Genomic DNA, 25737 nt, shown 5'->3' on the forward strand with positions numbered 1-25737 from the left:
ATCAGGTACAGTTGAATTTTAAGAAGTTGAATCACCATTCTGATTGACCAAATCATTTTCTTAAGATTCAAAGTTGGCAAACTATTACCAGATAGGTTTTAAACAAATGGAAACAGTATGGAAAGGGAGTTCCCCAAAACTCCAAACATCTGGTATCCACATCTATCTTCCAGAGTAACACATACAATAAAAGCATAAAAGCAGCAACCAAAGTATTTTCAAATGTTCCCACTACACCCCAAAACTTAAGGGAACAAGTTCAATAAGCTAAAAAGGCTATTAAATGATTAAATGGTTTTAGAATTTGCTATGTAGGCAAAACTAAAACTAGCAATTAGCTCACACAACAATTTAAAGGACATTAGAGTCCACAGGAAGTGATGCAAAGGGAAGAAAGAGAATGCCTGGGGACTGTCTTCACCTAACACAGCCACACCAGCCTAGACCAGTCATCTCCCTGGTTGTACTCATGACAACTGACCTCCATAAAAGGGGTTCCTTCAATTCCACCACTAACTCGCGTGCACATTTTCAACACAAAACTTTACATTTAAGAGTATAAAAAGGTCCTCTGGGGTGGGGTGACGGGAAACTAGATTATTTATGCAATAAGAAATAGATAACTTTAGATTATTTCTAGCAATTAAGAAACTATTTAATCATATAGGATTAAATCACAATCTGCGCACCTTTTCAACACAAAGCTTTAAGAGTATAACTAGGTCCATGGGGAGGGGGCGGGGGGGAACTAGACTGTTCATGCAATAAGCAATAGATAACTTTAAAATTTTTCTCATTTAATAATTAAGAAACTATTTAATCATATAGGATTAATCACAATCAAAACACTAGAATGTGGATAATGAAAAGAAATAAACATCAAAATACTACATTCTATCCTTAGTACAATTTTTTCACTGAGGCTTAAATTCTTTAATTAAATAAATGAATTTAAACATTTGATAAATCAAGAAGTTTTAAGACCAAGCAACAAATAATTTTTGAGATTAGGATAAAGCTATGCTTCTGATATCATTTAATTAATAATCAGCAAATTCAGAAAATGTCTTTTTTTTTTCACTGTATATTTTATGGTGTGAAATTTAATATTCTCTCAAAGAGATTGTTATTTATTTATTTTTTTGTATTTTTTTAAAGATTTAGCTATATGTTTATGCATACAAGAGCTGGGATATAGGCCACAAGTGCAGGGGGTGAGAGAATTCACCAGAGACAAGAATGGGGAGCAGAAGAGGCGGATCTACTGAAATACACTGCTGAGGGGAGCAGGGGGCAAAACAGGAGCAAAGGTCTGCTGCACCCATGTGCTCCCTGGGCAGGGATCTAACCTCTTGCTTCAGTGGCTGCAGATAGCTTCACAGTGCTGAGATTTAACCCCGTGCACCACCAGGGCGGCCCAATTTTTGTATTAGTTTTTTATTGATATAATGTGGGTTCACACTCTACATGGTCCAGATGTACAGGTTCTCAGCTCTTTAGAAGTATGTTACCAGACTACACTAACTACCAATTTAAAGTTGGCATTGGGACCTCCTTGGTGGTGCAGGGGTTAAGTCTCAGCGCTATCACCACTTTACAGCCTGAGTTAGATCCCTGGCCAGAGAGCTGACCCACATGGCATAGAAGACCTCTTCTATCTCACCCCTGTTCCCCTCAGCAGTGTATTTCAGTAAATCTGCCTGTTCTGCTCCCCACTCTGTCTCTGGTGAGTCCTCTCACTCCCTGAACCTCTGGCTTACACCCCAGTTCTTTAATGCATAAATAAATAAATCCTTAAAAAAATGTTGGCACCGATGGAGTTGGCACCTCTACTGAGGTCCATTGGGCTCTCTTCCCACACTGCATTCAGTTCAAACCCACCCTTCTGGAGCCTAGTTCTACAATTTGTTTTTTTTTTTTTTTTTTAATAAGATTTTTTTTTTATTAATTTTTTTGTTTATTTATTTATTTATACAAGCACTGGGTACAGTCAGAAGCGTGGGAGGGTGAGAGAATTCACCAGAGGCAGAGCGGGGAGCAGAGCAGGCAGAAGGACTGAAGTACACTGCTGAGGGGAGCAGCGGGCGGCAGGAGAGGTCTGCGCGCCATGTGGGACCCTCCTCTGATGGCCTGGGAGCAGCCGGGGATCGAACCGGCGCCGCAGAGGCCGCGGGCAGCTTCGCAACCCAGCGCTCAACCGCTGCGCCAGCGGGGAGGCCCTACAATTTGTTTTTAAATGTTGCAAATATCAATGCTCTTCTTGAAAATCCTAGTTAAAAAATGAGCATGAATGCATAAATAAGAAATCAGAAACTCATTTTGACATTTTTATAAAAAGAAGAGCAGATATTTTAAGTGAGTCATGTTTATGAGAAAAGAAAGCAATTTTGAACTCAGATGTTATGGCACATGCCAACGATTTTGAAAAGTGTCAAAGACAGGTCATAATATTAATAATGAAAATATAATTCAAAATATAATAAAATAAATGATTAATTCTTTTGTAATTTTAATGTTTCTCTTTTCTCTTTTAAGTCACTGCATCTACAAATCTTTTACTCCTTTCAATAATGAAAGTCATTACATACACAGACTAGTCAGCTGTAGAGGCATTGACATGAGTCATATTCTAATACAAAACACTGAAGAAATTACTGAAAACTTCTGCTTTCTCAGCTTAAAATTTTGAGTAATAATGCTATTATCACTGGGTAGGTATATTGATTAAAAGAAATCATTCATGTGCATCAATCAGCACAATACCTAGCAATCAAAAGCAAGATATCACAAAAGCATTTTATTTTATGGACAGAGAATGAGCTATGATTCATAGCTCTTCTTAAAAGACTGTATTGTTAAAAACACTTAAAATATTAGCTATTATCAAAGTCCTCAATTCTTGCTATTCTAAACTATAGATCTACATTCCTTACCTTATCTCCAACACCACCAACTGAACCAACAGATCCTGGGGGTCCTTGGGGTCCCTGCAGTGTAGGAAAAGGATTACAATTGATCCATATTCTTGTAATGAACTAATGCGTTCTTAAGTATATATCTTGTTATTCTCAAAGAAAGAAATATAAACAAGAATATTCTAAGTCATGTGAAGGATGGGACAAAATGATGCCTTTTACTGAGTTGTCAAATTTACTGGGCAGCCAAAAATTTAATTTAAAAAGTTATTAGATTACTTTGATATTCAAATTTGCCAGAAATTTGAAGGGAAAGCATGAATTTTTCCAAGTCCAGTCATGACAGCTGATTCTCGCAACATAATTTCAACCTCTCTGCCCACTAGGTCACTTTTAGAGGGTGATTTTGTAGACTTTTGTGGTGTAACAGAAAATGGCTGATTAAGAATCATGCAATCTATGAAAAAAAACTATGTCATCACTTAGCATTTACATTACATAAGGGAATTAAAACCTAAAGGTTATTTTAGTTCATCTGCTTCTAGTTTGCTTCTATTCTATCTGGGTCTAGCCCAGAATGAAAAACAAGCAAACAAAGATCAATAAAGACAAAAATAACTGACTTGTCCATTATGTAAAGGTGAAGTCAGAAAAAAAGCTGATAAACTCGCTAGTGATAACTATAAGATAAACATGGCATTATATCTCAAGATTCCATAATATTAGAATAGTAGTCAAGATTTTCGTTTTGGGGAAATCATCTTTATGAAATTGAGAGGAAACATTTTGTATGGTAAAAGGCACACTAATTATAGTGCACATGTTACTCTACCATATTTTATAGACTAACCTTTTAGATAAAAGCCACTGTGATAGATTCATACATAGAGTGTTAGGAGTCTAGACTTAGACTAATATAATCAAAAGCCAATTACAAATTATCTCTCAATATTGTCAGAGAGAAAAAAATTTGAAGCAATTCAGCAATTATTCATTGGCCAGTTATTACATGCAAGGTAAAGTTTTAATATATTGAACTGAAAGTGCCGTTTATTACAATACGGAATATATTTCTCACTTATCAGTGAATCTATATTGAATGTGTACCTCTACCTATTTTATATGTGTTGTAACTACTTCCCTTAAAACATGTTTCTTTTCCAACAAAATAAAGTACATGATCCTTGATTTGCTTTCCACTGCTAACATTAGTTAATGGTGTTATCTCCATTGTATCTTAGTCATCATGTGCCATTAAATACCAACACTGCATAAAACAAAAATATCCATTTCACAGTTCTTACATCAGCACCATTGGGACCTTGCGGGCCTCTTGGGCCTGGTGGGCCTGGTGGACCCTGTAAGAGATGAATATTAAGATTTATGAGGAACAAGTTCAAATGCATTTTTTAATTTTATTTTATATATTTTTCACGTCATTTTTCATTTTTGCACAATGTATGTATTTTCATCTTGGTTATAGTTCCCATACAATTCCCACCCCCCTGGTTCTGATCCTTCTCCCTCTCTCCCCCACCTCACATAGTATGTCTCTGGTTTATAGCTGCTTGTTGATTTTTATTTTTACTTTATTATAATTCGTCTTTTTCCTGGTCCCTTATGTAGGTTTTCTAAATTCCTGCTATGAGTGAGACCATCTGGTATTTTTCTTTTTCTTTCTGGCTTATTTTGCTGAGCATGATCCCTTCCAGCTCCATCCACGTTGCTGCAAATGGCATGAATTTATCTTTTTTGATTGCTGAGTAATATTCCATGGTGTATATGTACCACATCTTGTTGATCCAGTCATCTATTTTTGGGCATTTGGGTTGTTTCCATAGCTTAGCTATTGTAAATAGTGCTGCTTTAAACATAGGGGTGCAGGTGCCCTTTTGAATTAATGTTTCTGTGTCCTATGGGTAGATACCTAGGAGTGGAATTGCTGGATCATATGAAAGCTCCATTTTAAGCAGATTGAGGAATCTCCACACAGTTGTCCATAGTGGTTGGACCAGTTTGCACTCCCACCAGCAGTGCAGGAGAGTTCCTTTTTCTCCACAACCTCGCCAACATTTGTTGCTAGTGTTTTTAATATGTGCCATTCTCACTGGTGTAAGATGGTATCTCATTGTTGTTTTGATTTGCATTTCCCTGATTATAAGTGATGTTGAACATTTTCTCATATGCCTATTGGCTGTCAAATGCATTCCTTATTTTTTTTTAAGATTTATTTATTCATTTTACACAGGTATGAGGGTATAGGCCAGATGCGCGGGAGGATGAGAGGATTCACCAGAGACTGAGCGGGGAACAGAACAGGCAGATTGATTAAATACACAGCTGAGGGGAGCAGCGGGCTAGACAGGAGAGGTCTGCCGCACCATGTGGTACCCTCGCCGGCTGGCTGGGTTCAAACCGGCACTGCAGAGGCTGCAGACAGCTTCACAGTGTGGCGCTCAACCGCCTGCGCCACCGGGGGAGGCCCCATTCCTTAATATTTTTGTTTTATGATTATGAAAGCTAAAAGACATTTCAGCCTGTGAAATCATAATCAGGGAAGTATATTAAAGTTAAAAGTAATTTTTGACAGATCATGTTAGTAAATGACTATATAAAGCTATGGGAAAACTAGGACTCAAGAAAAACAATTTCATAAAAAATCAGAAAATTCTATTGCTAATATCTGGTACAATGAATCATTATACATTTAGAAATATTTTATGTTAGACTATACTGGAATGCCGTAGTATAAAGGGAATAGAAAGTTGGAACAAGGAATTGTGTTTCAGTAGGTTTTAATCTTACTAATTAATCCTATAGAAACATTTTTCATTGTATTTTTGAGTTTGTATCAATTTTTATGCTTTACATACTAGAATTGAAATAAGATTAACTAGTTAGTTATCTTTCTTCCTAAAACAGAATTTCTTTTTCTGATTGTGTATAAAAATTATGTTTGGACACCTTTTTATAAAATAGGCATGGCCTGGACTCCTTACTCCAAGGTCATGGCACAATTAGTGTGTAGTGAATATTAAGGTATTAGTCATTTTTTTAAAGTCAGGATTATTCTGATACCATTACTGAAAAGTTTATTTACTATTAACTTTCTCCCTAACTATAGGTTAAGGAGAAAGTATTAATGAGTCAGGGAACGAAAGCCATAATATCTAGATGGGAGCTTGCTATGTGTCTAATGTTGGAGAGAATTATTGAAGTATTATTCAGTTATTTGAATCAGTGGTGCTGATTATGTTCCCTATTTTTAAGTTCATTATAATAACAAGTATTTATTATTTAAAGATGTAAAAATCAAACAATCAAGTGTAAAAATATTGAAACATACATTCTTAAGAGAGTAAATATTGAGGGTAATGTTTATTGAAAGGAAGGCTCATATAGGAAATGTATTCACTACATTTCATTACAGATTTCAATTACCTTGGCCAATTGTTTCTTTACCTAAGGTAGTGCTTAATAAACACATGCATTTCAAATTTTTCAGTTGAGCTATTTGACATACACTTGGAGAAGAAACACAAATCGATAAAAGCAACTAATTATGCCATAGCATTCTTATAAAGACAGAATTCCTTATTGAATTAAAATTTTGTTTCATTAAATAATCAATTTTTTAAGATGTTTAATATCTGCTAATTATCCAAATCTTGGGAAGCTATTATCTATCTATACCCATTCTAAATTAAATTCCAGGGCTAAAGACTAATGAATAACTGTAGTATGACAGTTTATACACAACCCATTAACATGCACACAAAGAAATAAAAAATACATGACATAATATAAACCAGTGAATGTTGTGCATTTCTGTAACATTATTCCAAAGTGAAAAAGAGAACAGATAGAGATGCAAGATTATGAAAGACTTTAATGGTGGCAGAGGTAAGTTAAGTGGGGGAAATGGTAAACAACAGTCTAAAATGCAATAGTCTTTAGGATTAGTTTGTTCATATTATACAACCTTAACAAAATATTGGTAATGTGGAAATGCACACTATCCATTAAACACGAAACCCCAGGAACTTACCATAGGACCCACATCTCCATTTTCACCCTTTTCACCAGGTGGGCCAGGCAGACCCTAAAAAAATATAATAGGAAAAAAATAAAAGTGACTCATGTATTTAAGAAGAAACTTCTAATATAAAACCAAAAGCTAAATATAAAGACAAACAAGGACATGGAAATTAACATTCAGAAACTAACATTTGCAAAAATAATTACAATGCAGGAGTTGACAATATGTGATAAAATCTTCTATCTATATTTACAAATATGTTTTTTATAATATTATACTGTTTGATTTTAATTATAACAGCTAAAATATATAATTTGATCTGGGAATTTAGAAAACCTTGTCATTCACTCCATCTTTTGTGAGTAGCCCATAGGGCTGCTTTTGCAAAGATTTTCTGAAGAATATTACCTCAAATTATTTTAGAACACCCTACCCAGGTAAGGCTTTTATAGTTAGGTACCATTTTGACAAAATTCTTTGAAAATAAGTATTCTAATACATTTCCAGAGTTAGAAATATGTTCTGAATTTTTATTTTGTCAACTGCATTTCTGTTTTATTCAATTGCAGTGTAATTGCTTTAGGAGAGATTCTGTGTTACAGAATAAACTCACTAAACAAGTTGCATTCAAATTTTACTAGGCTATATATTTCTGTAAAATCATTTGACTACTTCTTGACTTTCCTAACTAGTTCCCTCATGCAAAATTGTTTATATTTCCTCTTTTATATCATAATACTTTGCACATGTTTGAATGATATGCTTAAAATCATGAGCTACTTTGGAGCAGTGTCAAAATTTTTTTAGGCGTCAAATTTTATCTCTGGCAGCTAGCAGAGACACAACAAAATGATTTTAATAAAATGTTGATTAAATGAGGAACTAATAAATTCTTAGAAAAAAAATCAACAAGAAAAGCTTAGATTTCAAGGTCCACAACTTCAGAGATTCTAGTTTTTGATGGAACACATGTATCTAAATTCTTATACATGTAAAATTTAACACAGATGAAATAAACATTTCATTTTAGTCCCATTTTTAAATGGTCATGAATTTAAGATGACTTAACATGACATGAATTTAACTTAAACATAATTCTTATATGCTACATATAAATCAACAATCATATTCCTTACCGTTTGTCCTGGTTTGCACTTCCTTTAATATAGGGTGGATCTCATTTTTGATCCCCAAAATGAATGAAACATAAATATTCATAGTTTTCTTTTTTTATATATATATATAGCAAATCCAGCTCTGCATTGTCATCTTTTTATATGCATATGATTCTTCCTAATATTAGATTAATAGGAAGCTCCCAATAGAAAAGACAGAAATATTTCTTTTTGATGAAGTTTGATAATAGTTTGAGTTGATTAAGACAGAATGTTCTTCTTATTAAAAATAATGGAGACATAATGAGTCAAATTCTCTTGTCGCAAGGAACTAAACATGTTAAATGCCACTCCAGCGTTAATCAGCTTTCAAATGTCCTAACTTTCTCCTAGGGAGTAATTTATGCAAGAAGAGGTTCTGTTTTAAGGTCTGTCAGTTTAAAATCACATGCCACTTAAGTGATGAATCAAAAAATGAATTTAGGCCAAGAACTCCCATTACATATGTCTCTTTTTTATGGAGTCAAACAGTAAATATCAAATTGAAAACTCAAGTCACTGAACCAGAATACTAGATTATTATTATTTATGTCTATTATAATTGCTAATATCTAGTCTGCCACGAAGACTTAATTAAAGGATGGAGATGCAATTGTGAACATGTTAATTACATTACCATCTTTTTGATTCCTGATTTAAAGAGGTAGCTGTGGGAAAATATAATCATTTTTAAATGAATGATTTCTTGAGTCATCCTCATCAAAGAGCACATTTCTTACATAGTGGAAATGAAGGTAGTATGTTATTTAATATTTTATAAATATAATCTGTGAGGTATCTTCTTTAATCATGAGAATGAAATTCCTAAATTACATCCTTATAGGATCCTGACTAATCAGTTAAATGAAAAAGCAGAGAGTGAGTGGTAGTGTATCCATTAGCTATATAATTTTTAATGTCTTGTTGTTATCAAATATGTGCTTAGCACACATATTGACACAGTACTTATGATTGCTTATTCATTATTATAAAATAAATATAAAACAGTTAAACACAAATATTAAAATGAAGTTTTTGTATTTTCCATGTTAAAGAAATATTTTGGCATTTAAATAAGAACAGAAAACTTATATCCACCAGCAGACATCCAGTGTTATAACAATAATGACTATAATATATTAATTTTACTGATTATAATGTATTATTAAGTACAGGAGCTATATAATAGTGAAAATCAATAGTTTATAACTTAAAAATAAAGGTAAAAACTGAATTTATATAAATTCAGCTTCTCTTTACTTTCCTACAAATTCATGTTTTTTAATATTTTTGTTATTCAGGTAGCATTGGTGTACCATATGCTACATGATACACAAATACAGTATCCTACCTCTTCAGGTATTTTTATCACACCATGCCTACCTTTAAGTACAGTTAATCTAACTACTTCTGACACTGCCAGTGTGGCATAATTAATAGAACACTGTACCCAATTTCCTGCACAGGAAAAGGAAAGCTGGTTTGTTTTACATCCACCAGAAAGCTTGGTGTAGCAAGCAGGTAGAATGATGTGCACAATGCAGAGAGTCTTACCTGAAGACCTATGGGGCCAGGAGGTCCCGGGAAACCTCTCGCACCCTCATCACCTTTTTGGCCAAACATCCCTTGTTGACCTCTGGGACCTGGTTCACCATCACCTCCCTACAGAAAAGCAACACAAATGATCACAAATCAAAAAATCATGAATTTGAAGCTTGTAGTTAATATATATATATATATATATATATATATATTCAAATAAAGCAGGTCTATTTACAAAGTCAACCAAGGAAAATTTTGACTAAATTTCCATCGTGTCACAAACCTGATTGCTTTGTTTACATTGTTTTTGAAATACGACTGTCCTTTATTTCCTCATGTTTACCAAATGAAGTAAAAGCTGTCTAACAAGGTAAAAATGATGTTCAGCATTTACCGCAAATTAAGTATTTCTCAACTGGTTATTACCCATTTTCAAATGAAGTCACAATGTTTTTCATTTTTAAAGAGAGGATCTGCAAGCTGTTTTAGATCATTTAAATTTGATTCAATGTTAAGCATACAAACAAACTTATCACCATGAAAAATCAACTTGTTTTCTGATGGCTCATAAATGGAATAAGGGAACTATAAGAATTTAGATTTGCTGAAGAGGAATACTTACAGCAATTCCAGGGGCACCAACTGGTCCTTGAAGACCTGGGGGGCCAGGAGGACCCTGCAAGGAGATAAAAATCAGTAATTTTGAAACTGACACGAGAAAAGGCTCAGCTCTATAACACAGAACATTTGGCTGATCAAAATCTATTAAGCATCTTTGCTGGAAAAAAATATTTTGCATTTAGTGCAGTCAACTGTTCTTTATTTTACTGTTTGAAACTGATATTTGCAATCAACTTTAAACTGGCAGTTATTGAAAGCACTCTCATTGGTAATGCAAGGAATATTTAAAAATAAGTTTCTATGCTAATGTTAATCAGGATGAAGTTTTCCATTTGAAAATTTCCAATATATTAGTTTTCTTTAAAGAGATAAATATGAGTGGTAAGAGCTCATGAAAATTTGTCTATACATTATCTTTTAAGTTAATTTTAGGATCTGAGGATTCTAGACAGCCAAAAAGTAGTGATATGAAAATTAAAAATGTCATTCATATATGAGCACATGAAAACTCGGTGTTATACTTAGTATATCAAAATTTCTTATTTTGAGCAACAGATTTCAATAGCCATCATGAGTATGAATGCATAGATATTTTTTCTTAATGTATTTTTTTTTTACATAGATAAGATCAAGCACCGGCCCAGGCACTAAAGAAAGCGCAATGATTGGACTATATGTCTTTGCTATAAATGCTGCATATTGGGACGGTGCTTGAGGCAAATGCTTTGAAAGGGAGGCTCATGGACTCTAGGGATACCTGGGACTCTTTCTAACAGGTCAAAATTCTTTCCACAACAACACTAGGTATCATTTGTCTTTTATACCATGTGGAATTTTGAACTAATGATGCAAAAGCAATCGAAGGTGAAACAGCTGGTGCGCTAGCCTCAGTCTGAAGGTTTTAGACATTTTTGCATAAGTTAACACATAACTTTGAAAACAGTTTTATTAGAATTTAACTGAGTTCCAAATTGAAGAGTTCCCAGAGAGGTAATACAGAGGTTAGAATCTTCAGATAGGTAAGTGATATTATAAAGAAATATCCATGGTTATTAAGAAAAGTAGTTACAAGAATAATGCCTTGTCAGTAAAATATAGAAAACTCACATTTTCTCCTTTGTCACCCTTGCTGCCTTTTTGTCCTGGTTCACCAATTTCACCCTGTATTTGAAATATTGAGTTAAAGTTTATCTCCATTAAGCCATAGCTGCATTACATTGTCATCACTATGTTCTCATTAGTAAACAAGTGTAACTTTAAAATAATCTCCTGCGAGCCTTTCATATAACTGATTATATTTTAAAAGCTTAGATTCCCACTGCTTACCATTTTTTAGTTGAATATAAGTCATCTTTAAGGAATGCTGCAATTGGGTTTTTAATTAATAAATCAATTTTATCTGAAATATCAAAATAAACTGATAGTGGAAATACATTGATTTATACAATAATAGCACTTCTATTCATCAACAATTACTTTTTCCCCTAGTTTCCAAATGCTAAAATGATGTACATTATCAGAGTGCAGGGTCACGGATTTCATTATAGCACTTACTCATAGAAGAAAATATACAAAATTCAAATACCACAACCCAGCTAATAAGCAGAACCAAGAACGTCAAATCTTTACTTTATATGCTAGTAAGACAGAGAAAAAGATCATCAAGTATGGATGCAGCTCATTCTTAATCTTACCCAGCAATAGCCAAGACAAAGGGCTATACATATACAAGCAATTAATTACATACATTTTATATTTATTTCAGAAACACATTTAAAAAATGTCTTATTACTTTGGAGAATAAAAATGCTAGTTTGCTTAAAAGAATTTTTGAGAATATAATAGATATAGGAAACATTGAAAACATTATTTATTTATGCATAAAAGAACTGGGGTACAGGCCAAAGGTGTGGGGGGTGAGAAGATTCACCAGAGACAGAGCGGGAAACAGAACAGGTGGATTCACTGAAATACACTGAAGAGGGGAACAGCAGGTGAGTCAGGAGAGGTCCGCTGTGCCATGTGGGTAGCTCTCTGGTTGAGGAACGAACTCATGCTGCAGGCTGCAGATAGCTTTATAGAGCAGTGACTTAACCCCTTACCCCACCAGGGAGGACCTGAAAGCTATATCCTTTCATTTGGCTTTTCAGCTTTAAAATGATTGAAACTAGGATTCTTGAGAAAAATTATTTTTTCACAGAATATAATAACATGAATTAAGGACACCGACCTTGTCTCCATCTTCTCCAGGAGAGCCAGCAGGCCCAGCTGGCCCTGGAAGACCCACAGGACCCTGGATTCCATCTCTACCGGCGGGGCCTTGGGGCCCTTTTTCACCCTGTATCAAAAATCCAGCAGATCATTACTTTGTTGTAAGAAACTTGTAAATTAGCTCTTTGTTGCAATTTTTAAGTACAGTGACAATAGTCATTCCTACTCTAATTTCCTATTCAGTAAGGACATTGTTTTATACCCCTAAGAAAAAGATATTTTCTAGTAACCAAATAAGGGCACAAAATATTCACTATATTTTTTCATGCTGCAACAGGTTATTCTTGTTAACAGTTTATGAATCTCAGGCTATGGTTCATGAAATGACCCAACTTAAAATGTTTTCTTTCAAACACACATTTTCTAATCAAGTATTTATATGGATAAATCAGATGCTTGATCTCTATGAAAACTTTCTGAGCTCTTACTTGTCTTCATTGGTGCTAATGAATAGTTGGACAGTGGAAAATAGGCTTTAAATGACATAAAATGTACCAAATAAGACATTAGTGGTAAAAAAAAAAAAACAACCTAGTAACAATACAAAACACAACCAAGCAAAAACAGACATTTATAAACCAGAGACATCCTGCAGGAGGGGAGGTGGGAGACGGATCAGTGGGAGGGAGGGAGGAGCACAGGGGACTGAGGTGATGGTGCACGGGTGCATTGGTGAAGGAAACTCTATGGGGACTAAACCTGGGGTGGGGGGAGCAAATATTGTTTCAAAATGAACAATGATCTAAAAAATTAAAACATAAATAAAAATTTTTAAAAAGTCATAAAATGCATTTGCTTATATGCCCAACTTTACAATAGGCTTTCTCTATTTTTAACACAATGTTTTGTGGATTTTCCCATATTCTATTTTGAAAATGAATTCTATTTCCATAAAAACAAATCCATCCAGAGTTTCAAATAATTTCCTAATGCTCAAGATTTCATCAGTTTCGCACAAAGTGCATTCTTGATAGCACTCAGAGCTTCCACCTTTATTCCTGTTAACACAAACAATGGATTCTACAAATATTAGTCCCTGCATATGCATTATACCTTTTTACTCCTTTTTCCCCCTCACACCCCTACTCATTTACAGTGACTTAAGTTTCATCTGTTTTGTCTCTTAGGAAAAAAAATATATATATATATATATATATATGTGTACACTTCATTTTATTTCCACCTCTAACACCTTATTCCAAAATACTGGTAGTCTTCATCTGAACTACTGAAATAACCTCCTGCCTGTCTCAGATCTATGTTTATTCCCCTCTTCTTTAGTATCTATTTTATGCTACTATTCTTGTATAGACACCTTCTTTAAAAATACTACCCAAGACAATGTACACCATTTATTCTCAATAACTATTTGCTGAATAAAAGGACAATAGAATGAACACATTGAAACTTTTGTGGGTGGCAGGAATAATTGAGAGAGGATAGGTAAGCAGAGTGTTCCTTCTCTCTTGCTAGTCAGAATATTATCAATCCCAAGGAAAACCTACTCTAACAGCTCTCAGAATTCAGTAATCCACAAAAAGCTAGTTTCTTGCTATCATTTTCAGTTTTTTCTATGCATGTCATTAATTTGATTTTTTCTTCATAAAGTCAAGGTATTTAACCACTTTAAAACCCAGCCTTAATTTATTATCTTCATAAGATTCTTTTTTTTTTTAAGATTTATTTATGCAAGCCCCGGGTACAGTGAGAAGTGCAGGAGGGTGAGAGAATTCACCAGAGCCAGAGTGGAGAGCAGAACAGGCAGAGTGAGGAAATACACTGCTGATGGGAGCAGCGGGCGCGGCAGGAGAGGTCTGTGAACCAAGTGGGACCCTCACCCAGCGGCCGGGGATTGAACTGGTGCTGCAGAGGCTGCGGGCAGCTTTGCAACCCAGCGCTCAACCACTGCGCCACCGGGAAGGACCAGTCAAGAGATTCTTGACTTCTCATGTTTGTAGACTATTGATTTGTATAAAAAGCAACATATATCCTTTTCCATTACATGCATTCTTTATTGTGTTGTGCCAAGATACAGGTGCCCTGGATTTTTAAATAAACTTCTATGAAAGGACTCAAATTTGTATCTTTTTATCTCTTTCCACCCAGTGCACAGTATACTATAAATGTTTTATAGAAAAATGATTCTGAGGATAGCAGAAAAATACATAACTTGTAAGAGGAAGACAGTGAATAATTTTTCATTGTTTACAAACATCTCAGAAAATACCTAAATTTCCACAGGTTTACTAAGCTGGAAATATATTGTTTTTTAAAAAGTTCCAAGTAATTAAAGATGCTTTTTTGTTACCCAAAAATACTATCCACAGTGGCATGACCTCACTCTATTATTCTAAATAATTCTGCAAGGAAATGTATAACAGAAAACAATCATTTTAATTTGGAAACACTTTAATAATATCACAGTGATGACAAAACATGCACAGACAATGAATCAACCTGCCAAAAATAAAGTCTTAGTGATAAAAAAGTATTTCAAAAATTATAGGCTTATGCTAGATTATATGCATATAAGAGCATTAAACTCAGACTTTTGTATGCTGTGGTCAGTGATTTTTATGTATATTAACTGAATGAGTTTGTGTTTTACTCTTGAAGAATGAACATCCTTTCCTTTTAAAAATGATCATGATTGAGCCAAAAGCTGGCCCAAAAATAAGGAAGAAATCTTGACTAAGAAACATAAACCTAATGAATGGAATAGCACTTATAATCATTTAAATTTAAAAATTCAATAAATATAAGATGAAATAATTGGTTTCATGTTTCTCATCTCACTTACAGTAGAACGAACTTCAAATTACATGAGACGGGAAACCACTTTTTATGGGTTTCATTTGCAGACTATGGAAGTGATTGGAAATGAAGTTGTATTATAAGAGGAATGAAAAGTGCACTCTTTTCTAATATACAGCAGTAAGGCATAGTTTTAATCAAAACTCCAACTTTATTTTTTAAAAGGAGCAAAATCAGAGACCTTTTACATTAATAATATTCAACTCCCTTGCAGGTATTAGGGTTTTATAAAGTGTGGAAAAATGTCATCTCATTTAATTGAATTTGAAATTTTCCCTATTATAAATAGAAAAAGAGATGTGTTTATATGCCAGACACATATGCAGAGAGAATGCAGTGGAGTATGAAGAGCTAATATCCTTGAATAAAAAGTAATAACTTGTGCAGGGTGGCGGTATAATGTATTTCTCCTTGAAATTACTTACAGGAGCACCTTTTTCTCCAGCTGGACCAGGAGGACCCTGGGGTCCTGGACGCCCTGGCAAACCAATTGGGCCAGCTGTACCTGCTGATCCACGTTCTCCTGGTGAGCCCTGGTGTGTGAGAAAGGAAATATTTTGGTTATTAATAATGGAAAGTGTGATACTCCTTAAGAATCACTTACTGTGCAATAGAATCTCATAGTCCAGTAACTATTATAAAAAATCATTTTTAGTTAATTTTAACATAGCAAATATGAACAACTGTACATATTAATTGCTAACCTTCATAGTAAGCAAAGATATGGGAGTTAAATACTGGTAAGATGAAAAATATTGTCAAAGTTATATATCTTTAACATTTCACAAATATTAACTTTTTGCCTTTAATAAAGTTTTCAGTTTGTTCACAGTGCTTAAAAAAACATAAATGCAATAAATAATTTCCTATACAATTTTCTCTCTATTTTATTACAGATTGGCAGGATGTACTTTCTAGAGTAGCATTTCTCAAAGAGATTTCTGGGCTTCCGTTCAAACATGCTGAATAACAGATTCAAAGTCCTATAAATGAGTTGAGTAATTATCATTGCATTAGGCTACAAATATAATTTTTCATATAATACAATTTGATAATCACTATTACAGTGTTTGGACTTTTTACGAGAAAATAAGACTTATAATCCTGTGGGGATCATTAGGCTTATTAGAAACACCAGCAAAATAATTCACATGATATGTTATATCCAATTGAGTTTAAGAAAGAAGCCAATTTTTTTTTTACATTTCACAATTTAAAATATCTGTTATTTGAAATTAAAAAAAAAACTGTGTGAATGTCACATCTGTATAATTATCTGTAGCAATAATTTAAGAAAACACTATTCAAAGAAAGAATAAAAGAAATTCAGAAATACACTTACTAGGCCATGTAAAGCTCAAGTATAATCTATTTACTATTTCCCATTTTATTTATTAAAGCATAACAAGGCCGTTGTCCTTCAAATATACTACTGATGAATGGCTAGGTTATGATCCGTTATTTTCTTTCATAATTTAACAAAGTGTAGAATAACTCTTCCTTATATTGCATCATGATTAGTCAAGAGTTACATGAAAACTAAATTCTTAGTTATCCTTTATTTCACATACTAAAGGAAAAGAAATGATTATAAAGAAAACTAGCAGTTAGTATTTTTTAGATAATAAACATCTACCCTGTGTCAAAATTTTCTTTTTAATAATATTAAATTAATTTTATGAAATCAAGTCAACCACAAGTGATATAACTGTTAGCCCGTTTGGCACACTTTGTATGCGTGGTTCCAGTGGTCAGTGCAGAAGGCACAAATAAGGGCAGAGGGCTCTAGTTGTTTTACATTCAAAAATTGTAGCCCTAGGCCTGCCTGGTGGCCTAGGAGTTAAGTCTCAGTGCTATCGCCAGGAGGGCCTGAGTTTGATCAGTGGCCAGGGATCAAACCCACATGGCGCAGCAGACCTCTCCTGTCTCACCTGCTGCTCCCCTCAGCAGTGTATTTCAGTAGATCCACCTGTTCTGCACCCTATTTTGTCTCCGGTGAATCCTCTCAACCCCGCAACTCTGGGGTACACCCCAGTTCTTGTATGCATCAAATGAATTTTAAAAAAAGTGCAGCCCTAAAAGTGAAGGGAATATAAAGATCTGTATTATTAGTGAGCTGCAGGTTAGCGGGGAAGGAGTGAGGACAAGGACAAAGGTAAGGGCTAAGGGGATGGAACAGAGGAGTGGGTGAGGAGAAAGAGGGGGGCAGAGAGGACAAAGAAAGAGAAAAAGAGAAAGAGAAGTAATGAGGCAAGGACAAAGGTAGTGAATAACAAGACAAATAGGGCTCTGAAATTGAGGGGAATGCAAAGGTATTTCTTGATTTACAAAAAAAGTTCCTTAAGGAAAGCACTTTTTTTCTTTTGGTAATAGAAAAATGTCAACAGAATACAATATATAACATGATCAGAGCAATTCTGTTCTATTTGGCTTAACACTAACAACACCCCTGAAGTTAAATCTCTACTTCTCTGAAAAGCTGATTTATTGAAGATCAATGTCCATGCAAGGTGACTGTATTACATTTTTGTTTTAACATTTTACTTGTAAAAAATCTCAGAAAAGGATTACTGTCCATTAGTGTTATCAAATCTAATCTAAAAATTCAATTTAAGTGTTGAGATATTTTATTTGTCATGACTAACAATAAGACATGATTTTGATTTGTCAGACCATAAGATTTTTCTTTTTAATCTTGTCTTAAATTTAAGCCACCAACTGTGTGAAGACTATTCAAGGAAGATATCACAATAGGCTGTGTTAAGGTTGACAGCTATGAAACTGTAAAGATAAAAAGGAAGATTCACTAGAAAGTGAAAGCATGTATTAAGAGAATTTTTTTTTATTTTCCAGTTTTTGAGCCTATTAAACAAGTATCATGCTACTTTACATATGTGATATAAGATAATTTCTGTATAATTTATTTATTATTCAGGTAAATGTTATAAGACTCAGGGTTTAGCTGATATGCCCTGATTCATACAAAGTCTTTTCCTACAATACTGAACACTTCATAAATGGTGGGAAAAAAAAAATCCTCAATCTTTATACCACAATAAATCAAATGTATCTTACATAAGTAGAAGAAATATAGGCTTTCATAGGCCACTTCTACCAAAATAAGCATAATGATTGACACTTTCTTAAATAAGAAAACTTAGAAGAATTGATAATTCATTCTCCATTGTTGAAATAAACATTCTGCCATTTATTTAGTTCACCTGACCTTTGTTATGCTATTCATTAGCATCTCTGTCCTAGTTATAACTGTTTACTAACTTGTTTTTAATTTTCAACAACAATGAATTACTTGTTTTGAGAACTCTTCAAAAAGTGTTATCCATGACACTACAGGGTTTTTCAACATGTTTCACCTCTGATTCAAGTTAAATATTTCATTCTCATCAATGAAGAACCATAAAACAGTTTAAATTAAAGCATCTTAGTGAGAATATGCTTATTCTTAATCTTCCTAGAAAAAATATTCACATACTCAGAATTTTATTTTACCTCACATTTTGGTATAGTAGATTTATTTTCTTGCTCTTGTTTCGCGCGTTTACCCCTGAGTGTTCAGCCCAACTTATCTTTTGATATGGACTGTCTTTTTGTCTTTTTCTGTACAATTAAAATTCTAGTCATTCTTTAAGTCTAGGATAACAACCATCTTTTCAAATGGGTGGATTATTCTCAGAATTTATAGCATGAGATATTATTCTCTATTCCCTAGACAGTGAAACATAGCATGTATATTTTCTACCATTATTTTTGGAATAAATTAATGTAGCATTGGCATATTGAATTTTATCCTATAAATATCTCCATGTTTTCTTAATACCTCCAATGCATAAAATACTTACTGTGCACATTAAATAATTATAACATAAATAATAGTAATAAATATGAGCACAGTAAAATTAGAGATACAGGGTGTGTCCATGATGGATATGTTAAAAATATTTAGGATCTAAATGTACTCATATGTAGTCAATAGAAATTTTCCATGTTTGAAGAAAAAGGGTGGCATCAGAATTAAAAGAATACATGGATTTTACTTAAAAGAAGAATGCCTCTCCATTGTAAAGTGAAATGTGTTCAAATATTTAGGATTGGGGCCTCCTTGGTGGTGCAGGGGTTAAAGACAGTGCTATCAAGCAATCTGCAGCCACTGTAGCACTAGTTGGATCCTGGCCAGGCAGGGAGCCAATCCACATAGCACAGCAGACCTCTCTTGTCTCACCCTCTCCTCCACTCAGCAGTGTATTTCAGTCAATTCACCTCTTCTGCTCCCTGCTCTGTCTGGTGAATCTCTCACCCCCCTCCACCTCTGGCCTGTAACCCAGTTCTTGTATGCATAAATAAATCTTTAAAAAATAATTTAGGATTAATCAAGGAAATCTTTTCACATATATTAGTAGAAAAAGAATGCTGATTTGAATCAATGACAATGTATACACTCTGTGGATGTTATATTCTGCTTTTGTACTACAAAACTTAACTTTTTTAATTTCCCCCTTGGGGCATGCATAAGATTAAATTTCAGATTGCCATCTTGCTTGTGCAAGATGCATTAAAATTAATAACAAAACATGTAACTTTCCTGTAGTTAAAATATTACTCATGATCTTGTCACAGCTCATTAACTTCGAAACAGTGGATGAAAACTACCAGAGGAGACTTTTTCGATGTACATTCATGCCCTAAAGTACAACTGCAATTTCCCTTTCCATTAGTTTTTCAAGCATTCTATAAGTCTAGATGTTTTTAATAACAGCATGCTCTGCAATGTCTTTATTTTATCTATCTACAAATGAAAAGAGAAAATCTCTGATGGTATCTACTGATTAAGCAAATGCTATTACAAACTTGCAAATTTTATTTAAACATTCCCTGGCCAACTTTTAAAAGGATAAGCCTCATGAATCTTTTAGTCCCAATTGAATCACTGGAGAAGTCTTGTTTAAAAGAAAAATGAAAATTTAAACCTAATATTAAAAAGAGAACATTATATACATTCACCAGAAAATACAGTGAGGTTCTACTCTCTTCTGACTCTGACAGGGAATTTGAAATGTATTATGATAGGTATCAGCCCTTGAGAAATTCATATTGCAAATGTAATTTTTCCTATAAAGGGTAAAACATTTATAGGGATAGGGAATTATAGCATTGCAGTATAACTGGTCATTAAAGAACAGAGAAGAGGGCTTTATAGTTGTCAAATAAACAATCACATCTAAAACAAATATGTTTGTGTTTAAAAATGTCAAATGGATAATGATCAGCTCCACAAAGGTGGGATTTTGTTTGTTTCTTCCACTCATCTCCAGTACTTCAAGTACTTCAAGTTCCTGGCACACAGCGGGTCCTAAATAAGTACATGAACTGAGTATGTGATCATTTCCTGAGCTAAAATCGTTAAGCTTACATCTTGAGCAAAGTGATACACTTCTCCAGGGTTCACTTTTCTCATTAATAAAATGAGGACAGAAAATGTTTGGCATCAGGTTTTTGTACCTGTATGGTAATACAACTAAACTTGTTTCAACGATGTCTTAAAGTAGGAATACAACAGATGTTAGAGAATCGTACATGAACAGCTATGTATTTCAAAATAGAAATGAAATCTCAAATAACTGTAAAAGTGAAACTTTATAGAAAAGAAAACAAAGACCCAGAAGGTTACTTGAAAGTTGACATTGGTGGTGACCTATGTGTGATTTGGTGGTGTGTGCACTCTGGGGGAAATACCTGATAGGAGTGCCTAATATTGCCTCAATTAAAATAAGTAATAAATACACACAAACACACGTCTTTATATGAAGACCTAGAAGATGATATAGAATGTTAAACTTCAAAATGTTAAAAAAAAGGTACAACTCTTTTTGACATAAAAGTAGCATTAATCCTAATTTAAATTGCTTTTAAAATCATGTGCCCATAGCATTGATAAATAATTTGCACAACAAAAGTGCTTAACTGGGGGACCTCCCTGGTGGCTCAGCAGTTGAGCACTGGGCTGCGAAGCTGCCCACAGCCTCTGCAGTGGTGGTTCAATCCCCAGGATCCCAGGCCGTCTGCAAGGGTCCCACATGGTGCTCAGACCTCTCCTGCTCTGGCTCTGGTGAATTCTCTCACCCTCCCGTGCTTCTGACTATACCCAGTGCTTGTATAAATAAACAAACAAACAAACAAACAAACAAACAAACAAATAAATAAATAAATAAATCTTTTTAAAAAAGTGCTTAACTGGGAAGTACTCACAGAAAAGGTGCTAAAAACTACAGAAATATAATTTTCCCAATTTACAATTTAAATAGCAATAATATGTGATAAATTAAAAGTTTTCCAAAGGCAATTGTCCGTTTTGAGTTATATCAATTATAATGGCCACAGTATCATAAAACTATTCTGTTCTTTTATTACCAATAATCACCACAGGTTACTTGTTTTCAACTGAAAGTTACTTGTTTCAAATGTCAGATGGACATTTACTTGATTTAAAAGGGAGGAACTTACATTATTCTATTTACCTATCTTTCTTTAACTTTATGATAGCTTTATCCCCTTATGTAGCCTTTTTCCCTAAAACTTACATTAATGAAACAATAAAAAGACATCAATTTATGTTCTTGGAGTGATGACAAAACAATGGCAACAATGGTGTTTTCTTTAATTATTTGCAAATAGGAGAAAACACCCAGTAAATATATTCTCCAGTATTTCTGTGTGAGTTCCATATTCTGAGAAGTATTTATGGAGCAAATGAAATTAATAAACAGAGAAATCATCTCATTAACTTTCAGTTAAAAGGAATCTCACCAAGGAAAGAACAGAAAAACAAGTCAATAGTTCTTAGGAACTAGACCCATACATACAAGCAGAAGGTAAAAAACAAACAAACAAACAAAAAACTCTGCCCCTTTCTATTTAAAGCCAAGTTGACCATAATAAAATTAAATAGATGCAATTCCACTCTCCAGGTAACACATATTTTAGATCACAGAAGCTAAAAATTCAGATAAAATATCAAGCATTACTGAAATGTAAACATACATTTTAAATAATTAAGACTAGTCTTGCAATACCTTAATCTTCGATCATCAGTTTCCCACCATCATCTCTATCTATTCTTTATTCATTCCAGGTTGGCTATGGCAATAGTTCACTAAGAGATGCCTGGATTCCAATAAGGAAAATGTGCATTAAATTAAAAAATATCAAATATGACTCAATTAGTCAACACATATCTTTTTTTTAAAGTAAACTTGTTTAGACCCTTGTTTGCTGAGTAAAATTCACTGAAAAGAAGATTCTCTGGAATAGGATGTAGACAAAAAAAAAAAAATAGAAGGAAAAGGAATTATCACCTTAGGGCAAGTGAACTCTAAGGAGGAGATGATAATAGGAAGAAATAATAGCACAGTCAGAATCATGGGGGGCAGTCTCAGGAGAGAGCCCAATGTGTTACAAGATTGTGAAATATTGGGGTTTGCCTGTTAGCAGCTCTGTTTTTGGTCTCCTTTCAGATTCTTTGTCCATATTAACTGCCACCATTGTCAGCGAAGAAAAGAAATGTGGTTGTAAGGATATTTAATCTCATTTTCAGAGAAAGAGCTGTTGGCAATGAGAGGATTCCATATCAAAAAATAATATATGAAGGAGAGTTGTTTTAGAGAAAATACTTTCCTTGGTTTTTGATTATAAAAACATAAGCAGTGGAGGAAAATCCTGAGAATGTGCAGGCAAAACATATTTAGATAGGTAGTGTTTACATAAATATGTTCAACTTGTGAGAAAAATATCGAACTGCCTTCTCTCTTGCTGTTTAATCCCCTGTTGCTTCTGCCTCGTGCATGTGCAGCAAGACATTCATTTAGTGCCTAACCCCTGGGAGCAGAAAACATGCCGTGCTTTGATTGGCATCTATTACCAGCTCTTACGCACAATATCACGCATACAACGAGCACTAGGTTTCGACCAGACTTTAAAAGCCCAAAGTCACGGTACCGTGTTGTAATAATTTTGTTTGTCTTGAGTGGAAGCCCTAAAAAAGATTTCTCAGTCTACATTCACTTCTAATAGCAAAACCTCTAGAACACTATGCCATTGACATACCAGTTTTTGGCTATTAAGATAAATATAGTGATGAGTACTGTAAAGACTGTATTTCGCAGACAAAAACTGTTCTCATAGGTAAAACTGATATTTATTTATAAATCCTCTCCCACTGTAATTTCAAAAACTGTTGCTTTTACCTCGCTTTCATTTTTCTACATTTATCTATTTCATATCTATCTTCTTTTGTAAGCTATAAGCCTTTTCAGGAAATTTCCACTGAATAAATCTATATAACTTTAGTTAAATAGATTGCATGGTATATTCAGATATTTATTTAATTACAGTTTTTCCATGAAAAGAAGATATAGCAGACTACAAGGAAGATATGAAGTACAAGAGAATATAAGTAAGAACTAAGTGAGAGAAATAGATATGCAGGTAAATGTTATTGATACAAAAGAGAACCAACAATATAAGTAATCTAAAAACATATTCTATAGATCAGTTTTTCTCCATTGCAGGTCATGAAGTCAATGCAATGGGTTATGTCCAATACTAAAAGAAATAACTAGAATAAAATATAATACATAATATTAAAGTACATCACATGTACTTTATTTTTTAAAGATTTCTTTATTTATGCATAAAAGGCTGGGGTACAGGCCAGAGATGTGGGGGTGAGAGGATTGACCAGAGACAGAGTAGGGAACAGGACAGGTGGATTGACAAATACACTGCTGAGGGGAGCAGCGGGCAAGTCAGGAGAGGTCTGCTGCGCCATGTGGGTTGCTTCCTGGCTGGCCTGGGATCAAACTCTTGCTGCAGAGGTTGTGGATAGCTTCATAGGTTGCATCTAAACTCCTTGCGCCACCAGGGAGGCCCCACCACATGTATTTTTTAAATAGAATTATATTGAAAAAGATACAAAAATAGTGAAGAGAGTTTTCTACTCTATTGTGTCTCGATTTTGATTTTATGATTTTTATAAGCCAAAGCCAAAAGAGAAATTTAATTTTTATGATTCATATCAGTAAAAACAAAAAAAAAAACACAGCTAACTACTCAAGAAATTATAAAATTTCTCAGTCTGTGATTAGCAGGTGATATCTTCTGTGGATATTCATCACATAAAGTAATCTCCTATATCTGCCTACAGATTCTCTCGGATAATATAATATGGCATATCACAGGATCCTTTAACCATAAGTCAGTGGCATCACAGCTAAACCCAAGAGTGTTGAATAAACCCACTTCTCTCATGTCAGCAATGTGACACAAATTATGCAGCCCATGTTTTTGATGGAAAGGAATACAAATAAAGAGAATGGATGGCCAATATACTTGCAATTTAATAGAGGGACACAAATATGGGTGGTTGAGTATGAAATATTATATTTTGTTCTGTGTGCATCAGAATATATAGAAAGGCTGTAGTGTATAAAGTATATAAAAGTGACATGTACAAACATGACATATTTCACTGTGGGAAGGAACTGCTCACTGATAAAAACTCTGCTTGGATTTTCAGTTTTACTTCACTGAGATCTTCTTTAACTAAGGAATTTGTTATTTCTCTAGTAATCCAGAAATACACAGAACAACAACGGTTCTTAAAAATTGTATTCTAGGATTACAAAGGCAATAGTATACAACAAACATCTATACTCTCTAAGGATTCAACCTGTCTTTAAGCAGTTTAATCTTTGATTCATTCAAAGTAGGCAACTGTTATAAAGAGCACATATAGGAATATTAAAGTACACACAGATGCTATATAAAGTCCTCTAATCCTCTCTCTGCACACCAAATTGTTCACAGTGGCAGGAAAGGATTAAGAGGATTTGAGGATAGAGGGAAGAGAGGGTAGAAGAGAGAGGAAGAGGGTGGGAGAAAGAGAACTTAAGCCAATGTTTACAGAGTAAGAGATAAATATACCTGGAAATGGGTCTAGGTAATGTGTTTTCATGGATTTTTGTCTTTACGGGTCTATGAACTAAAGAGTTGTTTACCTTCTCTAACCCTCAGATCTCTTACCTCTAAAAATGAAATAATAATATCTATAGGATCAGGTGGCAAGAATCAAATAAAATAATGACTAGAAAGTTCCTAGCATTAGGAGTTGAGAGATTAATTATTCTTAAGATTATTCTATTTTCAAACTTATTTCCTGTATCCTTGATATTCTTTTCATAAGAGAATTCTAGTTTAATATTGTTCCTTAATATGAATAATTGCTGAATCTCCATCCCCCTCAATTTCTGCGAATTTCAATCTTGTACTTACCATTACTTGGTAAATATCTCAGTGGTGAAGTTAATAT

The 25737-nt window shown here is 33.9% G+C and overlaps 1 protein-coding gene across 5 annotated transcripts in view; it reads right to left on the reverse strand.

Moving 5' to 3' along the window:
* Window positions 1–25737, reverse strand: part of COL11A1 (collagen type XI alpha 1 chain) — a gene marked incomplete at its 3' end in the record, with an annotated part of 194034 nt that overhangs the window by 41106 nt on the left and 127191 nt on the right. For all 5 annotated transcript variants that reach the window (XM_084242704.1, XM_084242702.1, XM_084242705.1 and 2 more), the window contains 8 exons: window positions 15782–15889; window positions 12502–12609; window positions 11379–11432; window positions 10273–10326; window positions 9663–9770; window positions 6964–7017; window positions 4220–4273; window positions 2934–2987 (listed from right to left, as the gene is read on the reverse strand). In XM_084242704.1, the coding sequence (XP_084098830.1) occupies window positions 2934–2987; window positions 4220–4273; window positions 6964–7017; window positions 9663–9770; window positions 10273–10326; window positions 11379–11432; window positions 12502–12609; window positions 15782–15889 (594 nt within the window). The remainder of the gene's footprint in view (window positions 1–2933; window positions 2988–4219; window positions 4274–6963; window positions 7018–9662; window positions 9771–10272; window positions 10327–11378; window positions 11433–12501; window positions 12610–15781; window positions 15890–25737) is intronic.

The sequence above is a fragment of the Talpa europaea genome (genome assembly GCF_964194135.1).
Source record: "Talpa europaea genome assembly, chromosome: 9".
In the NCBI taxonomy this organism is placed as follows: Eukaryota; Metazoa; Chordata; class Mammalia; order Eulipotyphla; family Talpidae; genus Talpa; species Talpa europaea.